This window comes from Apus apus, chromosome 13 (assembly GCF_020740795.1).
Source record: "Apus apus isolate bApuApu2 chromosome 13, bApuApu2.pri.cur, whole genome shotgun sequence".
NCBI lineage: Eukaryota > Metazoa > Chordata > Aves > Apodiformes > Apodidae > Apus > Apus apus.
In genome coordinates this window covers 6,354,060-6,374,094 of record NC_067294.1, presented here as the reverse complement: position 1 = coordinate 6,374,094, position 20,035 = coordinate 6,354,060, and the positions used below count along the sequence as shown (strand labels likewise).

The 20,035-nt window shown below is 42.9% G+C and overlaps 1 protein-coding gene and 1 long non-coding RNA gene across 2 annotated transcripts in view; one reads left to right on the top strand and one right to left on the bottom strand.

Annotated features, from left to right (window-relative positions):
- The first annotated feature begins 2,321 nt into the window (after positions 1-2,321).
- NMUR2 (neuromedin U receptor 2) lies at positions 2,322-9,796 on the top strand. Its single transcript, XM_051631266.1, has 4 exons — positions 2,322-3,235; positions 7,147-7,231; positions 8,452-8,577; positions 9,537-9,796. The coding sequence occupies exons 1-4, from the start codon at positions 2,516-2,518 to the stop codon at positions 9,794-9,796; spliced, it is 1,191 nt and encodes a 396-aa protein (XP_051487226.1). The 5' UTR covers positions 2,322-2,515.
- Positions 9,797-14,333: 4,537 nt separating this feature from the next.
- LOC127389956 (uncharacterized) overlaps positions 14,334-20,035 on the bottom strand; it is a 185,828-nt gene continuing 180,126 nt past the window's right edge. The window contains exons 5-6 of the long non-coding RNA XR_007890770.1: positions 19,175-19,285; positions 14,334-17,149 (exon numbers count right to left, since the gene is read on the bottom strand). This is a non-coding gene — a long non-coding RNA (uncharacterized LOC127389956). The remainder of the gene's footprint in view (positions 17,150-19,174; positions 19,286-20,035) is intronic.

Genomic DNA, 20,035 nt, shown 5'->3' with positions numbered 1-20,035 from the left:
AGGATGGAGGAGGGAGAACAAGTGGAAGTAGAGCCAGGTAGGCCTGGCACATCCAACACTTTCACATAACCTGACACGTTGCTGCAGTCATTGCTTTCCTCTCATAGAGGAATGACTGCCCTGTTGGCTTCTGAGTAAATAACTCAACCCAACTTTATTCTTTTTTCTGTAAGACTGAGTTCAAACTGAACAGACCTCAGGTTCCCTTTTCAGTTTCTTTGCAGAGGTTAATGTGTAAGAAGAAAAAGAAAGACCAATTTGGTAACTATGTTAGAAGAGTTTGCTCACCTCAGTTATGATGCAGTATAGACAGCAGTGGAACTTACAGGGAAGGGAAGAAGAAATGGAAAGAAACAAAATATTGTTAAGATATTAAGGGGAAAAAAAATCCTTAAAGTTAAGCAGAGGTACAGCAAGCCTCAAATCAAAAAATCTCAAATATTTGGATTTGATACTAAATTCTCCTACTCTGCTCTGAAACAGTCACTTCTAGTCTCCACCAGGCACCCTACTAGTGATACCTCAGTTCTTCCTTCTTACACCAACAGTAGATCAAAATAAAATTCACAATTTTTCAACATTTTTAAAAACAAAGATTTTTTTTTAAGATGAATCCTTAACAAAGGCAGCAATAGGTCAAAAGAGCACCCTTGTAGCTCACCCATCCCATAAAACCTTCCAGACTGCAGCATAAAATCCCTCAGTGTAAATCTGACATAATCGAGCAGGGTCTTTCTGATGGAGAGGGTTTGTGTGTGAGAATTTCAGCAGATCCACAAGTCATCACCAGAGACATGCTCCTGCCTTTTATAGTTGTTGTGGTACCTTCCATGCCTGTCCCATTTTAAATGACTGCTCAGAAATCCTCAGGCTCCACACACTAAATATGCCTCTCTGGGACCAAACCTTGGTTCTTTGCTTCCCGCTGTTATTTTTGGAGGCAGTCTGGGATTATTACAACACTTTTTCTTGCAAGGTAATTGGACCATGACTAAATCAGAAGTTAAAGAGAGAAAGAGTAAAGAAAACAGGATCTAAGACAGCTTAAGTTCTTAGAAATCACAAACAGATTTTGTGTGGGTTCAGTTTACTGTCTAGCAGCTTGTAGTGGAGTAGTTTGCATCTTCCTTGGAAAACTTGCTTTTGTCAGGAATTTAGAATACATGCCAAGTAAAAGGGCTCTTATTTTGCTCCTGAAAGGTTAAAAAATATCTAGTCTTAGGTTAGTAGGCAGGTAGACTCAGCTAAAGGGTCAAACAGAGAAAAGAGGATGGTTCTTCTCACATAGGTAGGAGACCCAAGGAGTTCCTTGCTAAAGGATTTTAAGGATGTAAAAAGTCCACATGGTTTCAAGAAGGGGCACTGGGCAGGTATTCAAAAGAGAGGTACTGAGCAGACAAATTACACAACAAGATGACAAAATCCCCTAAACTAACTCTCAGCTCTAGCACCTCTTAGAATCCAAACAGCTTAATTTTTTCTGAATCTCAGATGATCATATCCATGCACACCAATGCTTTTCTGTCTTAGAGAATTTCAATGAGGAATCAAGTATTCATAAGGAGCTAAATGCTCTATTTTGACACAGCCACCATCCTTGCAAGACACACAGAAGGGTTGTCATTCAGGAAAAAAAATAACACTTTATAAAAATTAATAGACCTGAAGGCAATAAATCTGGTTTTGGAATAATACAGTCCTTAGAAATATTCCCAAAAAAAGGCTATCTAAGAATACGGGATCAGATTCCAGCACACCAGTAAAGTGGGCAAATGTTTTGATCAACAAGAAGAGCAATTAAAATCCTGCATCAGATTTCAGGAGAAAAAAAAACAACACAACAACAGTGTTTTTAAAAAGGCTCCAACATTTGAGTAGTCTAATTCCACATAAATTATGACAAAAATAACAAACTCTGTTTCCAAGTACTTGCTGCTAACAAATAAATAAATAAACCAGCAGAAATCTGAAAAATAAAATCACACCAGATTTCTCGTTTTTGCTTAGGGCTCATAACAGGGTCTAGCATCAATATAATATTGTAAAAGCTTTTGGATTGAGTTTTCAGGGCTGTTTTGTTCTTTTTTTTCTTCTGGTTTCCCACTGACAAACACAAACATCTTGCAGCTTGTCTCACCATCTGTAGTTCAGATTTCCAGCTCTCTAAAATCCCACATTTCTGAGTCTGTAAGTGCATCTGCTGATACAAGAAGCTGGAACCTCTTTTCTTAGTCTATAATCTAATGCACTTAGAGAGCCAATGAATCTGTGTGAAAGGAGGGGCTTTCTGGCTCAGGGACTCCTTCCAGAGGAACAGCTGCTACAACAGCAAAACCTTAACTGAAGCCAAACACACTCACAGCTCTCGGTGGCTTTGTGCATCTAGGGCTGGCAAGACAACCACCCCCCACTTCCCACCTCACTTCCTCTGTCTGCAAAAAAAGTGAGGAAACTAGCCCAGAAGAACTTAAAGAAGACCGGATCTTGGTTGTGTAACATTTCAGAAGATCCAGTGATGGCTTGGATCAGCAATATCTCCTGGTTTAATCACTTCAGTCTTCATGAAGAACGTCTCAGAAGGTACTTAAACAGCACTGAGGATTACTTGGCCTTCCTGTGTGGGCCTAGACGCAGCCATCTCTTCTTGCCCATGGCTTTGGTGTACACCCTGATCTTTGTTGTTGGGGTGGTAGGTAACTTCTTAGTTTGCCTGGTAATCCTCAAGCACCAGAACATGAAGACCCCAACCAATTACTATCTCTTTAGCCTTGCTGTCTCAGACCTGCTTGTGCTGCTTTTTGGGATGCCACTGGAAGTCTATGAGATGTGGAGCAACTACCCCTTCTTGTTTGGGCCCGTTGGCTGCTACTTCAAGACGGCACTCTTTGAGACCGTGTGTTTTGCCTCCATCCTCAGTGTCACCACAGTCAGCTTGGAGAGATACATTGCCATCCTCCATCCTTTCCGTGCCAAGCGGGAGAGCACTCGCAAGCGTGCCCTGAGGACCATCGTGGTGCTCTGGGTCCTCTCGGTCCTCTTTGCCCTCCCCAACACAGGCACCCATGGCATCATGCTGCAGTACTTCCCCAACGGCACCCTGGTCCCTGGCTCTGCCACCTGCACTGTAGTCATGCCCATGTGGATCTACAACTGCATTGTCCAGATTACTTCCTTTCTCTTCTATGTGCTGCCTATGGGGGTAATAAGCATCCTGTACTATCTGATGGGGCTGAGAGTAAGTCCTACTGCAACTGTGCTCAGTGTTTCCTCAGCTCATTCCTGTGTGTTTGTGTCTGCATGTGTCTTTTAAGCGATTGCACCTTTTTTCTTGTCAGTTTCCCCTCAGAAAAAGCAAAAGTATTTCAAACTTCTCACAACAGCCCATTCAACTCCCCCTTTGGTATAATCTCTTCTTCAAATCAGCATAGCTACAGAGAATAATTTACCCCAATCTTTTTAAAATAACTTACCATCTCTGCTGCTCCATCTGAATGTGACTTAAACATCCAAGTCTGTAGATTGATACCAGCTTTGCAGAGATTTGAAGCTTTGCAGTGAGACTAGAAGGAAATAGACAAAAAGGAAAATGTGAAAAGAATAAAGAGGAGCAGGTTAGTGAGTGAATTTTGTGTACTGTTTTCCCTCTTCTTGTGAGTGTGGAATTTTCATTATGTTACTTTATTTTTCTGCTTTGGTGGAGATGTTGATAATGTTCAGTCGTTAAAACTCACAAAGCTGTCATGAGCTGAAATGCTACCTTATTGCTGCAGCTGGCAAAATCAGCAATCCTTTCTTTTTGTACCTCTGGCAGAGCTTCGCTATCAGCTAAGGCTACCTTAGAGTTCATGTTCATTCCCTCTTCTGAAAGTGAGACTAGTTTTACCAAGTATTCATCATTTAAATACACAAATAAAACAATCATTATCACAGTGCAACAAAGCTGTGTAGCACAGCACTGAAACACACTGCTGATCACAGAGACTAGATGATTCTTTTTCTTCTCACATGTTACATATATTTTGGAAATATCAATCCCATCTCATTGCACTGAATACTATTTAAAGTTTGCAAAGCTCTGTCTGATCACAAAGCAAGAAAGGGGTGCAATAAGCTAGTAGAGACAAATGAACTTGTCTAATAACGTGCAAGAAATTCAATCAAATCTGTGCTGGTGTTCATCTCATTTTGTTGTGCTGGTTGATGTTTACTGTTATCTGAAATTATACAGAAGTAATTTTACCTTACCCGGGAAAAGCCACAAGGATTATCTGTCACAAATTCATAGCACATGGTAGATCTTCAAGGCAATGAAAGGGTTAAATTATCCCCCCAGCAGCTGTTTTGGGTTCTTTACATAGTTTAACAGATTATTTTTTTCAAAATAAGACCTAGAAAGAAGAAAAAGTGCAGATGGTTTAAATACTACAATGTTACGGTCAATAGATAGTTCCAGCATTACTGTAAAGAAGAGGACACTGATGATAACACTGTTGTCTCCTTAGATTTGAGTGTGGAAGCTTCTTTCTGCATCTTTCATAGATTTCTCATCACAGTTGCCTCTAAGACTAGTCCCTAAATCAGTCAGGCTCTTCTTTAGACTTAGTACAGCTGTTGGGATACTAGTTACAACTGTTAGCCGAAAAGCTGAGGAGGAAGAGAGGGAGGAAATGAGAACACGGGGAAAAGGCTGCTTCAGAAAGCGAGTCCCTGCAGTGCTGGCAGAGCTGGAGTGGCATTGCCTGGGAAGAAGTCTGCATTGCAGCAGGAGTCAGTGCAGGCTCCCCGGCAATTTCATTTAAACTGAGCTCTAAAAGGACACAGGAACATGTTGCTGGCTGTTTAAAAGTCAGATTCTGTTTAACTAGAGCCAAGAGTCCCACCTACTTCAGACATCTATGAGGGAATCTAGATGATCAAATGGGACTAGACTGACCTCACCCGGGATGATTCTTCTGTTAAGAGTCCAACACTTGTCTTGGGGCCAGTCTTGTTAAAGCCAGAAAAGTTCCCCCCCCCACGCCAGGCTGCAGTTCAGCAGACAAGTGGCTACTGCTTTAGTCAGATCCTTTAAGTAGGCAGGACTGCATGTGTTAGCACCAGCTATGTGGTGGTTAAGTATCAATTTTCCCATCAGCTGGAGAGAAAGTTGGATCACCACTTGTGTCAGGTCAAGGAGCTTACAGAAAAGTCTTCTATTTTTGCTAAGTAGCCTCACTAGGTTTAGCCTGGGGATAGGTGAGGCCCTAATTTTGCTCTTTTAGTTTCTAGTATGAAATGCTGTAGCTAATAAAGATGGGGGGGGGGAATCAACTTTTCAGCTTCTTGCTCCAGACACTTTAAATTCTCTTGCAGTGAATGCATTATATTCATCTCCAGGAAATCCTGCACAGCCTCATGCATCCACAGTGACGTGAAAGTAACCATTACCTTGGCTGGAGTTCTGTCAAACCATGGGCATCAATCATAGAATCACAGAATGGTGAAGGTTGGAAGGGACCTTAGACATCACCATGTTCCAATCTCCCTGCTATGAGCAGGGACACCTCACATGAGGCCAGGCTGCACAAGCCTCATCCTCCCTGGCCTAAGTTATAACCTTTGCCATGGATTCATTTGTTTTTCTTTTGTTTTCTTTTTTCTTCCCCGTTGACATAACCCATTATTTTATCAAATTACAACTGCTGAGCTATTACTAGTTACACTTCCTTCTATTATCACTTGAGTCTAAAGAGGAGTCTTGTAGCTTTATGCAAATGACAGCAGGAAGAGATGAAAAATAAAGATACGTGTGACTCTAGTTTATTACAACATCAAAGCACTGTATTCTCTGAGGCTTTGGGATATGCCTAGAATAGATTCTTGTTGAGACTGAAAACTACTGAAGGGAAACCATGGATTTTAATCAATCTGAGCAGACATTTATCACTAGATGTTTTACAAATCAACAGAGTCTTTTCCTTAAGCAACTGTGACTATGATTAAAAGTTATGAAAGGAATAAAGTAAAACACGGGAGGCTGAATTGCAGTATAATTGAGTATGATTCAATTAACATGTGCTTCCCTTTTCTGGGTTTTATGAATAAATAGAACTTTGATGAAGGTCTCGTTTAATCATCCTTACAGAGAGATGTTGTTAACCAAAGATCAGGAAGCAAAGTCAAGTGTAAAAGGCAAAATAAAATTGCACAACTAGCAGGTTTTCACAAGATTTTTACAAATCCAGATTGATTCCTATCTTTTCCCTCATTCCTGATACTCTTTCCCATGTAATTGAAAGTTTGTTTTCAGTTTCTCCCTGTTGAAAAAAAGTATCACTCCAAATCACTTCCTCTTCTAGGTCCAATTATACACTGTCCAGAGGTGGTTTCCTTTATAATCAAAGCAATTGTCCTGATTGGCCTTGGTCTTTCACCACCAAAGCACCAGTGCTCTTGCTATAAGGATATTGGGGAAGTATTTCAGGGAGGATCAGATTATAATTATTTATGGCCATTTTTTTAGAAGTCCAGGAAAAACTACTTGAGGAAAAAAACAAACAACCCACCTTGTTGCAGCTGAGCAGGATCTGGATCTGTTCACATGATGCAATTGAGCATATATGGGGTTTGTTCATTAGAGGAGTTGAATATCAATTAGTCCAAACACTCAGGGCATGAAACAAACTCCCTGGAATTCTATAGGATTTTTTCCAGTGAATACAGCTGTGTTTCACTGAGGCCTCTCTGGCTATTTTTTGGATCATTGGTTTGTGCTTAATTGTGGGGAACCTTTTTTAGGAAAATAAACAAACAATATTTTGCTAGAAGAGAAAATAATGCCTTGCAAAGTATTGTTGAAATTGAACACAAACTGTGAACTGACTCACTGAGAAAGGACAAGTGGGGAACTGAAATACAAATGTGCTGTAAATAGGAAGGCTCAGATGCATAAAATCTGCAGATTGTTTTGAGCAAAATGCTTCAATGTTTCCCTAGACTAAAACTGAAGTTTAAATGTAGATTTTTATTATTTTTTTTTCCCAGTAGGTCTTGAGTTGCCTTTAGTTTTTTTCCTCAAATTACAGCTATTAAAATATCAAACAGGCTATGTCTGGTGAGGATATCATCTCCTGTCTAAGCTCTCTTTGGTTTCCCTCCTTTTGCCAGTTGAAAGGAGACAAATCTCTGGAAGTGGAGGAAATGGCTGTGAATGTTCAGAGGCCATCCAGGAAATCAGTCACCAAGATGCTGTGTAAGTAATGAGTCCTTCTTTGTTGTACTAAACATGGACAAGAGGGTGACCAGGTCCTGGAGGTTATAAAGTAAATTCACTGATACAGGAGTTATCAGATGAGTAGTTATGATTTAAAAAAACTGGCAAATTTTCCTCCCCAGCACAAGAAGAGGCTGAGCAAACCTTCATGGCAGATGCTTGCATGGCAACACTAATATCCCTCAGTTCAAACCTGGCTCTTGCAGCCCTTTTGGGAGGATCCCTCTTTTTAAGAATGCAAACAGTCTATCTTGTACATTTTTTAAAGAAGGATGCACATCTGTTTTACATCACACCACCAGTTCTGCTTGTGAACAAGGTCCTGCCCAGCCACATACATCACCTACTGCTGACTTAACCACTTAGACCTTCCCTAGAAAAATATGACCTGGGCAGACTTGCACATTTTATAGAATTCATGAGAGTTTAGGCTCCAATCTTCCTGAAAGCACCCACATCACTTCCTAATTTAAGGCTGTCTTTAAGGCAAAGATCATCTGCTACTAAGATGATGCTTATGCAGGAAACACAAACCACCTTCAATATTGCCTGCGAAAACATTGGTGTCTTTAGGCAGCTCAAGTCACTTTCTGAACCAGGAAATGGTACTTTGGAGTCAGCCTGATTTCTGTGCCCCACCATAGATGTTCAGAGGACCCAAGTCCGTAATGGGTATGCAAGAGTCCTTACTAGAGCCAGCCAAGTTGTACATGGAGACAAACTCTTTGCTTTGTGCTGAAGAGTTCACCCAGACAGACTCAACCATCAGCAGGCAGTTCCTATGGCCTTACCTGCTAGGTGATGTACAAACAGTGTAGAGGAAGTTCATTCCAAGGCCAATGCAGTCTGTGTGTCCCGGGTGGCACAGGTGACTCCCAATGTCTCATTGGCAGTCTCATCATTAGGCTCTATCCATGTCACAGCAGAGCTGACTGTTGCCTGCTCTGGGTGAATGTCCTTGGGTGTGCACGCAGTCAATTCTCCAACACAGACACCAGTGGGGGTTTGCTCCTGTAGCTGTTAATGTTTTTCAGCGAGCACTGTAGGAAGACAGAAAGTATCGCAAAGTTTTGAAACAAATGCAGTTTGTATATTTAGTCTTTCATCCAGCTTTTGGAACCATCTTTGCTCTGTGCAGGCTAGTAAACCAAGTCCTTCCTTAACTGACTTGTTTTTCTTCCCCCCTTACTCCATGCTAGTTGTCCTGGTGATGGTTTTTGCTGTTTGCTGGGCTCCATTCCATATAGATCGACTTTTCTTCAGCTTTGTTGTGGAATGGACTGAACCTCTGGCTAACATATTCAACTTAATTCATGTGGTGTCAGGTAAAGCTTTCTTCTTTCACCTGCACGGGGGCTGGAAATAAAACTTCTTGGGGTTTGGAAGCCACTGAAAAGAATTGTGCCTTAAATAAAAATGGCATCCAAGTTTCTGCAGCTTTCAGGATCTGGGCATGTTGTCCAACACAGTTGTCTGAATATTCACTAATAATAATAATAATAATAATAATAATAATAATAATAATAATAATAATAATAATAATAATAATAATAGCATATCATACATCATTACCAGCTGCTTTTTCTTCTTGGAAATGTTCAGAAATAAAACCTGCTGTCATTCAGCTGCTTTTAATGAATACACAACAGCAGGCATCATCCTCCAGAGGGTCTCCCAGGAAAACAGGAAACCTTCTCAAATAGCAAGAAAAAAAAACTTACATACTTCTCAGAACTGGGTGATGTAATCCAAAATTTACAGCCTTGCCAACCATAAAATGAAGGCTTTTTCAAAGAGGAATCTTGTTTTCAGTCTGCCATGGGGAAACACTGAATGTGGCCATTAGGCTGCTCAGAAAAATCCAATCTTGTGCAATTGTCCTGGTGTGCAGTAAGAAATTAGCTCCTCTCGGCTGGAAGTTCTCTTCTGGCAGTTTTGATGGGGGCACCAGCTGTGCAAGTCCTGCTGTGGGCTCAAGGGCTGTGCTGGAGGCAGGTCAGCACAGAACAGGAGAGAGCTGGTTCCTGAGCAGCTGGGGACAGGGAAAGGAAAAGAGAAGATTATTAACTGGAGCTCCCTATGTGCTGCAGTGCCTGGACTAGCCTTGGCAAGATCATCCTTCTGCCAGGATGGCAGCAGCCAGAGATGTGCTGTTGCTGCCTCCACCCTTGCACCCAAGCTTGGTGGAGCAGTATAGGCAATGAAGAGATTTTTTTCCTCTTCTGAGATTGTTCCACACAAAAATGAGGTCCCTCTCTTCTTTCCCCCACCGTTGTTCTCCTAGGTGTTTTCTTCTATCTGAGCTCTGCTGTGAACCCCATCATTTACAATCTGTTGTCCCAGCGGTTCAGGAGGGCTTTCCTCAGTGTGATCTCTCCTTGCTGCAAACACTGCACCCCTAATCATCCCACCAGCAGGATTCCTGCCCAGCAGAGCATCTTTGTGGTTGAGGACCACAATCTCGTAGACTCTGCTGAAGACACAAGTCTCCCTGGTACCCACAGGACATCTGTCAGCAGTTCTCAGCTCTCCACTGGTCTGTGACTTTCCATGTTGTGATCCAGGTGAGAGAGAAGTTAAAGAAAATTACTTTAAGAAGCAAAAAGAGAAGAGACTCTCCTTAAAGACTGATTTCATCGAGAAGAGCTCACAGACACATCTTGTTGAAAGAATGAATAAAAAAACTATAATTAGCAGGTGACTGAGAAGCACCATGTTACCCTCAAGCTAATGGGAGGGCTGGAAATCTCAAGCTGTGCCAACAAAGAGCTGTTGTACAAAAATGTGACACGCTCCCAATGTTATCCACACAGGAGGGAGACACAGCTTAACCAAGTCTTGCCAAACAGCCTAAACATCAGATTCCTTAGTTGGAAATGGGGCAATTTTTGTCCATCTGCCTGAGCTGAGCCTGGTCATGTTCAAATGGACTGTGGCAGGTCCCCGCTGTGCTCCATATCCTGCATTTTGCAACAGCTCCTTATCATTGCTTGAACTTCAGATACTCATGTATTGTCTTTGCCAGCAAAACCCTGTGGTCACACACACACTTAAGACTTCACACCTGCCCACACCTGGTGGATTGCAGAAGTCAGAAATCTACACGGGGTCAGCGACCACCAGGAAACAGGCTGGAAACTATTCACAGTGGAATTTAGACAAACCTGCAGGATCAGAGAAGCTGATACAAAGGCAATAGAAGAGAGTTCTGCCGTGATTTTGCATCCACAGAACTCAGTTTTTGCTACAAAGCACAATATAAGGTCTGGGAAACTCTCCTGCATCTCAGTCACACAAACAGAACCTGAAGGCAACACACATCCTAGTTGATGAGCTCCACTAACTGCTACAGAGTTTTGGAAAGGGAGGACAGAGTGAATCCATTGCACGACAGATTTTTATAAACCTCTGTGTTCCAGGTTTCAAAGATTGTTTGTATTCCAGAGGGGGATACCTCCCTAGTGCATCACAATGCAGGGCTAGGTTTAGGGTTTAGCCACCACTCTGGGCTCAGGCTTGGCACACACTATCACAGAAAATCATCTGATGTGTGCCATCCAGGGGCTGGGACTTACTTAGCACAGCGTGCACAGAGTTATGAAAGCAAATGAGAACATTAGTTCCAGAAAGATAATACTCTGTATGCACAGAGGCTTGTTCTAGCCTGGTCACCGGGGACTGAGATGACCTTTCCCACCACAGGAGGAAAGGCTCGTGCTCCTGCTACAATGGGCTCTTACCTGGTTTGCTCCCAAGTCTTCTGTTTCACCTCTTGCTGTGGGACTCCGAGGTGAAGTGAGACCTGAGGGGCTGGTGGCAGCTGGTGAGTTGCCTTTTCCTGCAGCAAAGGGGAATATTAGTTCATGTTTTCTGTTAGACTCGCTTTACCAGCTGCAATCTTGGAAACGAGCCATGGAGAGGGTAACAGATACACATAGTCCTGTAGAGAAAAGACAGCTCCTGCTCCCTGAAGACACAGCTGAAATACTTTGCCACCCCCCAGTGGACACTTGAGTTTTATCAGTGACATTTACATTTCTAACCAGTTTTGTGTTATCATTTTTTCCCTCCACCAGACTCTAAAGTGTGTTCTCCCTCTGGATTTGCTGCTCTGGTTCTGTTTTGCTGCCCACCAGCTGCCCAGGTCCCTGCTCTCCTGACCCATCCATGGCACTGGGCGCTGGGTTCCCCCTGGGCAGAAGTTGTGAGGGGTATTTTCTCCCTCACTCTGTGCATCCTTTGTACAACACCCTAATGGAGCTCAGGGGGTTATGGGGTTCTTCTCAACCCAGCTGTGTACCACTGAAAGTATGTCTTCTCCACTGTCCTAGACACCCAACCAAAGCAGTGAGGAAACAGTTATCATTGGACATACTCACATCCACCATATGATAAAGACATTCTTCTGCAAGATTTTGTGGCTCTTTGAAGTCATCTTACCCTTTTAGGACCAGACAGGGTCTTGTTTTGGTGCACAGAGCCATCCATGAGTGATGCCACAGTCTTCTCTTCCCTTCATGGCAGATTTCCTACCTTGGCTTCAAAGCTCGGGGTTGTTAAACGTGTCTCTCAACTTGCAGATGAGCTCATGGACAGTCAAGGTCAGGATGTGAAGCTGTATGGTGAAGGTTTTGTGTGATCTTAAACAAAAAGGTCACATTTTTGCACCTAGGGAACATAAAGGGTTTTGTGAAGAAGGGGAAGTGGTGGGGGGAGGTGAAATGTGCATGGATGGGGGGATTTTAGAAGAGAAATAGTGAGAAGCAAACAACCAGGAACTCACCTCCAGTTCTGAAATAACTTGGGTTTCATCCTAAAGGCAGTTTTTATCTCATTAAACTTGGCATCAGTCAAAAGAAGAGACTCTCATGACCAAAAAAAAACCTGAGCTTTTTCTTTTTTGCCATACATCAAAAGCAAAGCTTTAGTCTTGCACTCGAACCTTCTGTGAAATGTTATTGAGGAGAAATGTAAAAATTCTGTTAAAAAATAAATAAATGCAGTGAAAACACTGTGGGCTAGCTTGAGTTGGAGTGCTCCCAGTTCAGTTCCCAGTGACAGCTCAGCCCAGTACCCCCTTTTCCCTGAGAAAGGATCTCTAGAAATCAGTCAATGCATTTTGTCCCTAAAAAGCACTCAATATCCACAGAAGGGTTTTCTTCCAAAAGGTCAGTGCTTGAGTTACTTATCACTCTGCTTTGATATTTACCTGGCTGAATTTTGGAAGCTAGATCCAAACATGAAAATACTGAGGATGTGGATAGAGATGTCAAGAAAGCCCAAGATATTCAGTTATTTACAGTTTAGCAGCTTTCAGAGATGAGTGTTGAAAAATCTTGGCAACTGCCCAAGAAAAACTCCTGTTGCAAGAAGATGGAGAACAACTCACTTTCCCCCAAAGTGGCCAAGTATGATAAAAATGTATTTATCTGAAATCAAGCCTGACTTCCTAGACAAAACTGTCTATTGATTAATTTCTCTGCTTCCATTTCCCTCTGGGAAAGATGTAAGTGTGTGTGCAGAAAGTGTTGAGTGCAGGGGCAACGCTCCAGCACCTTGACAAAACATGAGCATTTTGAAATGTGTTGCAAGGAAGCACTTGAAGGAGAGAAGAGCTGCTTGCTGTGCCAAGGAGTGATGCCAGGCTCAGTACTGGGAAAAAAAGTCATGACAATGAGTGGGCAATTCTTTTAAGTTTATATGAAGATCTTTTGATCTCTGCTGTGTTTTGAAGTGTTTAGACCATGTTTTATCAGTAAAACTATATGTACAGATCAACTGTAGAGCTGGTTATATGTATGTGTGTGTGACATGAAAATAAATACACTAGAGTTTCTCTCTCTGTCTGATCCATCCTCCAGCAATCTCTGTGCTTCTTGTTTCTCCCTCTGATTTCACATGAGTAGCAGAAGAAGGAGATTCCCTGGATGTTCAGCCAGCACCAAGTGCAGGGCACAAAGGGCTTACTACAAATCACAATATTTGTTTTTAAAAATGCAGATTATTTCAGCTGATATCTATGCATTAAAATAGCCAGTGTGGTTTGTCACATCCAAGTGCTTTGCTTGCTGCTTCTTCAGAGGATGAGTTGAAAAACTGGACAGCACAGTTGTCAGAGTCAGGAGAAGTTCCCAAAGCTAAAAATGCTGCTTCCCAGGCTGTGTACAGCCAGGTCTGCTCTCCCTCTCAGTTTTTCTACACTTGTTTGCCTCATTTTCTCTGCTGTTCATTATGACACTTACTGGATTTTTCTCCACTGAGGTTTCTTGCTCCACAGACTAGCAAATCTACAGCAATTTGCTGAGCTGCAGCATCTCCATATCAAATGGATATTAAAGTAAGGAAAAAATATGGTAATGGAAACTGAATCATATTCTGGACTTTTTCTTTCTTTAATAAACTGAGCAGGAATAAGGGGAAAGGACAAGAAATCAATCAACCAGGAACTCTTAAAGGATTAAAAGTTAGTTTTAGAATTGAGTCCAAGCTGATGCAATGATGGCAAATGTCCTTCAGAGTGAGCAGCTGGGCAGCTTTGTCTGTCCCTTGTAAAATTTGTTTCATTATTCAGAACCCAAGAGACCCCGTTAGAAATTACTCACCAGGAAAATCATGTTCCAAATGAGCAAAACAGAATGCTAACAACTAATTCCCCACAAAACACGATGGGAACAGCATTCTCAGGGGCTCACCTACCATTTTGTTCGTTGATCTGGGGCTGGTGCCCCTGAGATGCCTGGGCTGTCCTCTCACGAGCTGGGGAAACTCAAACAAAGCTCTACCACTTGTAGGGTTTGCAGCATTAGTTTGCAAGCTTGCAGTTTTCTTTCCCTTACTTCTATAGGAGCTGATGAGTTCAGGAAAGATATCTGTCCTACCACAGGACATGCTGAACAGCTGCCTAAATTCAAGGGAAGGGCTCCAGAGAGAAGGTTTTTTTCCTGCTGCTGGTGACTGCAGTGCAGGTGGATTGGGCAGCACTGAGAAACTGCAACAAAAAACTACCAGCATGACAATTTGGGAAAGAGAAGAACTCCCCAGCATTTCCATGAGGATGGAAATAAAACACCAATGCAGGAACTTGGAGGTATAGTTATTGTTTATTTAACCACTTACAGACTGGAGTTTCTGCTAGTCGACATTGTGCTAAGCAAATGCTACCTGCAGAGGGTGTTTCTGAACGTGAACCAACTTGGCTAACACCACAAATTCACACTTAACAATTCATCTACCAGCAGATACACAAATTAAACTTAGACCTGATTTCTCCGTTATCAGAAAAACCTCAACCTCTTATGTTTGAACTGTAGCCCATATTAAGAGGTTTTATTTCAAATCAGAGCTTCACACCTAACAGAGACACAGTCAGTTACCTCAGCTGGATTTGCAATATGTGCTGTGAGTGGGTCTCTCTAATTGTTAGAGTGGGGCTGCCTAGAATTAAAGCTGAGGTAGTTGCATTTAACTTCTACAATTAAATTGAGTTCAGTTGCATATGAGTCTCACAAATAAAACTAGGAATTAAAATAACCCGTGCTCGGAGTTTGCCCATTCTGGAAAATATATAATCTGTTTTGCCAATTTATGCATGTCTGGGGGCATATGATTGTTAACTGAAGGCAGGTTTTGCTACCTCAATAACTCAAAATTCACAAGCCTCAGCTTCCCCCAAGCCCGGCACCACTCTTTCCTCCCAGCTCAGATTACCTGCTCCTGCAGGAAAACAGACCATATAACAACACATAGAATTTTACATTACAATAGCAATGACAAGACCCTCCACTGAGACTTAAAGCACACAGTGTAACAAGGAATCAGCTGCTTTCTCTCCCTGCTCTTAGGCTAAAGGAATGCAAATCAGTTTGTGTTCCTGCACACAGCAAAGATGAAGAGGCAGTTGACATCGGTCAAGTTGCATCTAGTTTGCTTATGTATTTCAGCCCCGAGAGGAGGGACTGACTCCTGTCGCGTTCTCCCTTTCTGCATGTAACAAGAAATAGTCCCTAAGTTGGGTCTGACATGGCAACCTACCAATTCCCAGGTAACCTACCAATTCCCAGGTAACCTACTACATTGCTCCAAGGCAGAAACGACAGGGATACATGATTTACAGCAAGGAACTCTCATTGAAGTGTGAGCATCAGTCTGCTCTCTTCAGATCTCATTTCTTCCACATCTCCCCTCCCAAGAGGAACAGGTATATTGAAGAACCAGCACTCCCCTTCATCCACCCCTGACTTTTTGCAGCTAAGAAATTCCACTAAGGACTCGTTCTTTTCCCTGCAACTTTATCTGTCACCTGTAGGGTTTTCACACTGTATTTGTATTCCAGTCCCGATTTCAATTACCTGGCTAACCTTTTCAATTTTCACAGAGAGTGAGGATCAGAAAACAGAAGGTCCTTTATTACAGCTCACAGTGGTGGGGAAGGTTTCACACCCCCCCTTCCCTCCCCCATGTTTGCAGAAAAGCTCTGTCAAATTCAAACAAACTCATTGATCATAACCTGTCTATTTACTTATGCTTTCCTGGCTGTTAAGTATTCTGGTCCTTTCTGCAGACCTCTTTTCCATTTTCCCTTTGGCTTGAACATGCCACATTTTATATAATTTCTAAAAGCCACTGAGAAACAATCTTAAGTCTTCACAGTGGTGCTTGACTCCAGTGGGGAGGAGGAAAGTCAGGCACAGAACACCACTCTGCTGATCCCAAAACCACTGCTCTGCCACTAAACTCTACTGCTCACAGCTGTCACCTGCTAAAGAAATTATTTTCCTCCCACTTTTGCCTTTCTCGGTTCTCTGAGGAAGAGTCATAACTCTCAACTCCTTCATTTGTCTGAGCTCTTGATACAGCAATCATTTCCACACCTGAGCTCTGCCTGTCCCATCAGTCAGCCACCCAGCTCCTAGAAATGGTTTATTTGATATGGGGGGGAGGGGGAAAAGAGGACTTAGTGCAATAGATCTGTTTCTTGGCAACACCTTCCTCTCTTTCCTAACTCTTCTTTTGTTATTTCCAGCCCATTATCTTTGCCCATGTTCAAGTCCAAATTAACTTAATTACAGATTTCATACCTCTCTATACCAGAAAGGGAACTTGTAAAACATCCCCCTAGTCAATTATAGATGAGGGCCTTGATCTATGCTAAGCAGGCTCTGGGAAAGGCAGTTCAGCTGAGTCTGTGCTCCCACCTCTCCCAGTTACTCACAGCTCCTGTCTTTCCTTGGAGATGTTTTTAACAGAGACATTTCCTCCATCCATTTTGCAGCCTACCCAAGTTCATCACAACCATTGAGCTCCACACCAGACATCTGTATAGGCTGTCAGACAAATCCTTCTCTCATGCAGATATCAAGGGCACTGCAATCTTTCCAATATATTCAGAGAGGTGGAAAGTGCCTAGATTCAAAGGCTGTGCCTATCTGCCCTGGGTGCAGATCTGAGCAAAACCTGAATCAGATGGAATCTGAACATTGGATGACCTCTTATTACTAGCACATTCATTAGGCCAAAGATCACTCTTGATTAATGCAGCTCTGGTTGCACAAAAGTCATATACTGATGATAGCTCCTTGAAAATCCCCAGTGAGATAAAAATACACTAACTGGATTAGATCCAGGGCAGCCCCTCATACCTCATCCTCTCCTTAGGTGGTGACAACAATTTCCATTGGAAATAAGGAGCAGGATCTACCTCCAGCAGCTGGTGGGTTGCTCACCTTCTAGTAGGTAAGGTTGCACTGCTGTGGCTTGCCATTCACAGGAATTCTCTACTGGCAGAGAGATCTTCATCTTCCTTCTGCTGGAGGTCAAGTAACTATTACCCAGCCAGGACACCTCTTCCTAAGTTCATCAGGTTTTGTCATTCCTCACTAGTAGAAGCATGATGCTGCTCTGAAAAGAACAAGGAGAAATCTGTATTCACACAGTGAGGAAAGAGTTGTGAGATAGCAGCAACCAACAGCCTTGTGTTGGGGGCATGTGAAATACTTCAAAGCCAACTAAAGACATAAGGGAGGGGAAATAAACACCAACAAAAGGCAAGGAGGGTTTTAAGACAGTTATAAGAGGAATTAGGGTGCTACAGGTTAAACTGGGCTGTGTGTCCCCTCAGCCTACAAAGGTGGAGTTGCAAATCATACACGTGCACTTGGAGTTAACTAACTGGAACACTGGTAGCAGTGCAGGTAGAGACAAACCTTTCTGAGGTTCTGGGACTTTCTGAGGGATAGAGCCTCGTTCAGAAAGAAACTCTTCCTGCCCCAAAAGCTTCAGGCCCTTCCCTTTCTCTGCCACCCCTTGCTTGCTCAACACTTTGCTGTGTCCCTCTCTGCTCTGTAGGGAGAGATGTTGCAGGTAATTCCTCCCTGCTCCAAGGAGATATTTCAGAATGACCTGTCTCAATGCAACCACGCTGCATTTATCCGCTCAGCAGGAGACTGTTCCTAAGCTTTCTTTTTTTTAGGCCAGAAAGGCCTGAAGAAGGCAAGGAGCAAATACCTGCTCTGAAATCTGAACGTGTGGCTTCTAAAGATCGTTTGAACCCCTATTCCCGATTTACAGGCCAACACCACCAGTCGGTGTCCACTGGAGGTCAGTCTTGTGCCATGAAAACCTGTGCGGGGAGCGAGGCTCTGGGGAGCCCTGTGGTACCCAGCAGCCTTGGACTCCAAGCCTTCATGTGCGGTGCACAAGATGCCTCAAGAGAAAACCTGTTGCAGTTCCTTCAGTGTTGGTTTGTTATTTAGAGATGTTTCATACTTTCATTTCTTTTTTGACCTGCTCAAAAGTATCCAGTGCTCTGTTGCTGGATAAGCTCAGCAAGGGAGAAGCTGGCACTGCTCAGTCAGCCCAGTGCAGGATCACAGAAAGCCAGGATGCTCCTCAGGTCCAAGCCAACGTGTGCAGTGGCACCACATAGCTGGTGGGACAGGCTTGGCCCGCTCATCCAAGTGGACCTGGAAAATGCTCTTTTTTCAGGGCTATTCCTGGTCTTTTTGTTTTGTTTAACAGGGGAGTGGCATGATTCTTACATACAGGTTGCACCCTATGGATGAGAGATCAGGATATTGATGGGCATCCAACACAAGCACAAATCCAGATATACCTAATTCAGAGCCTTATTCCTGGCCACTGCCAGTAATTAAGATTTTCTACACTGCACCACATTCAAAGAATCACCTCCTGATATTCCTTCTGTGAGACCCCTCCAAGATGGCTTCCTGAATATTTGATGGGAAGCAAACTTTTATCAGGAAATAAAATTATTCAGCTAAATATTCTGATAAAACTGATTTTTCTCCTGGGAAAAAAATAAGAATCTATACTTTTACTGCAGGATCCCACCGGTGCCAGTGCAAACCCAGCTCTGGCACTACCAAATGGAGTCAGCTGTTGGTAACTCCTATGTCTATATACAAATATGCATTGGAATGGCTTGCATAGAAAATTAAGATTGAAGTGATCAGTTATCATCTCCTCAGGTTACTATCCTACACATCAGTCTATGGCCCAGATATTCCTTATTTCACCTTCTTGTGACTTTCATTTTTCTCTCTAGATGAAGGACACAGCTGTCCTCTGCCCTGCCTCCAGTCAGGCCACATCTGAAGTGCAGGATGCACATCATCCACACACTCACTGAAGTTCAAGACTAAAATTACAGCCAGCACTGAACAAAGGTTCTGCTGGTCCCTTCTACAAGAAGCCTTAAGCACATATCGCTTCTGCTTTGCTGTAGGAGATGGAGAGCCAATCTTTTTCTGCTACTTTTCTAGTACAGAAATAGAAATATTGATCCCCACCACTGGCTTCCTTCCTGCAAAATGATCACTTATCCTTTGGTGTTAAGCAAACTGCAATTATGCATTCTAAACAACCAGGGGATCACTGAGGTCAGGTTACCTTCTGATCTCTTACCTCTTATTCCCATTAGCATTCCAGGCTGCACGGCCCTATGCACACCACATCTTTCCATCAAGAGAAAGGCATTTTCCATCTCTCTCCTCTGCTTCTGCTGGTACTCTCCTCCTTGAGGAACAACAAAACCAGGGTGGGATCATTGCAATAATTCAATAATTCTGTGATATTGCCTCTCCATAATCTGAAAACAAGCCCAAGGTATGGCCATGGCACTGGAGTCATTACTTGGAAGGTGTGACCAACCAGTCCAGGAACTTGGCAGCCCTGTGGTGACACAAATGGTTAGAAACCAAGCAATGGGTAAGAACAGAGACAAGAAGCCTGTTGCCCTTGGCAGAGCACATTATTTCATCAGACATCCTTGGAGCAGCCCCTGGGTGCTGCCTCTTGCTGCATTCTGGAAGATTCAGGAGCATGGGATGCACAGATCTCAGCAGGACCCACAGTGGCAATTTACATGCCAATGAGCTTATGCCAAGGGGACATTAACATCCTTTGCTTTGCATATTAATCAGCTTTGCATGGAGAAGTGAAACAACTTTAGTGAGGACAAAACCACAAACCTTTGTCATTTTGCCCTCAGGATCCACCATTGGTCCTTCCTCTCAGAACTCAGACATTTTCATTCCTTTTTTTGTTTGTTTTAGGGCTTTTTTTGTTGTTGTCCCCCCCACACTTTTCTGCAACACCTGTGATACTTGCTACAGCAGGAACTGTGACATGTCTTCTCCCAGCTGCTTGGGAGCTTTGCACTGAGGGCTCATTACCACTTTCTTATAATGTATTTATTTCCTTATGAACATTTTGTACCTTCACTGATGGGACTGAACCACTCACCTTCATCAATAAACCACAGTA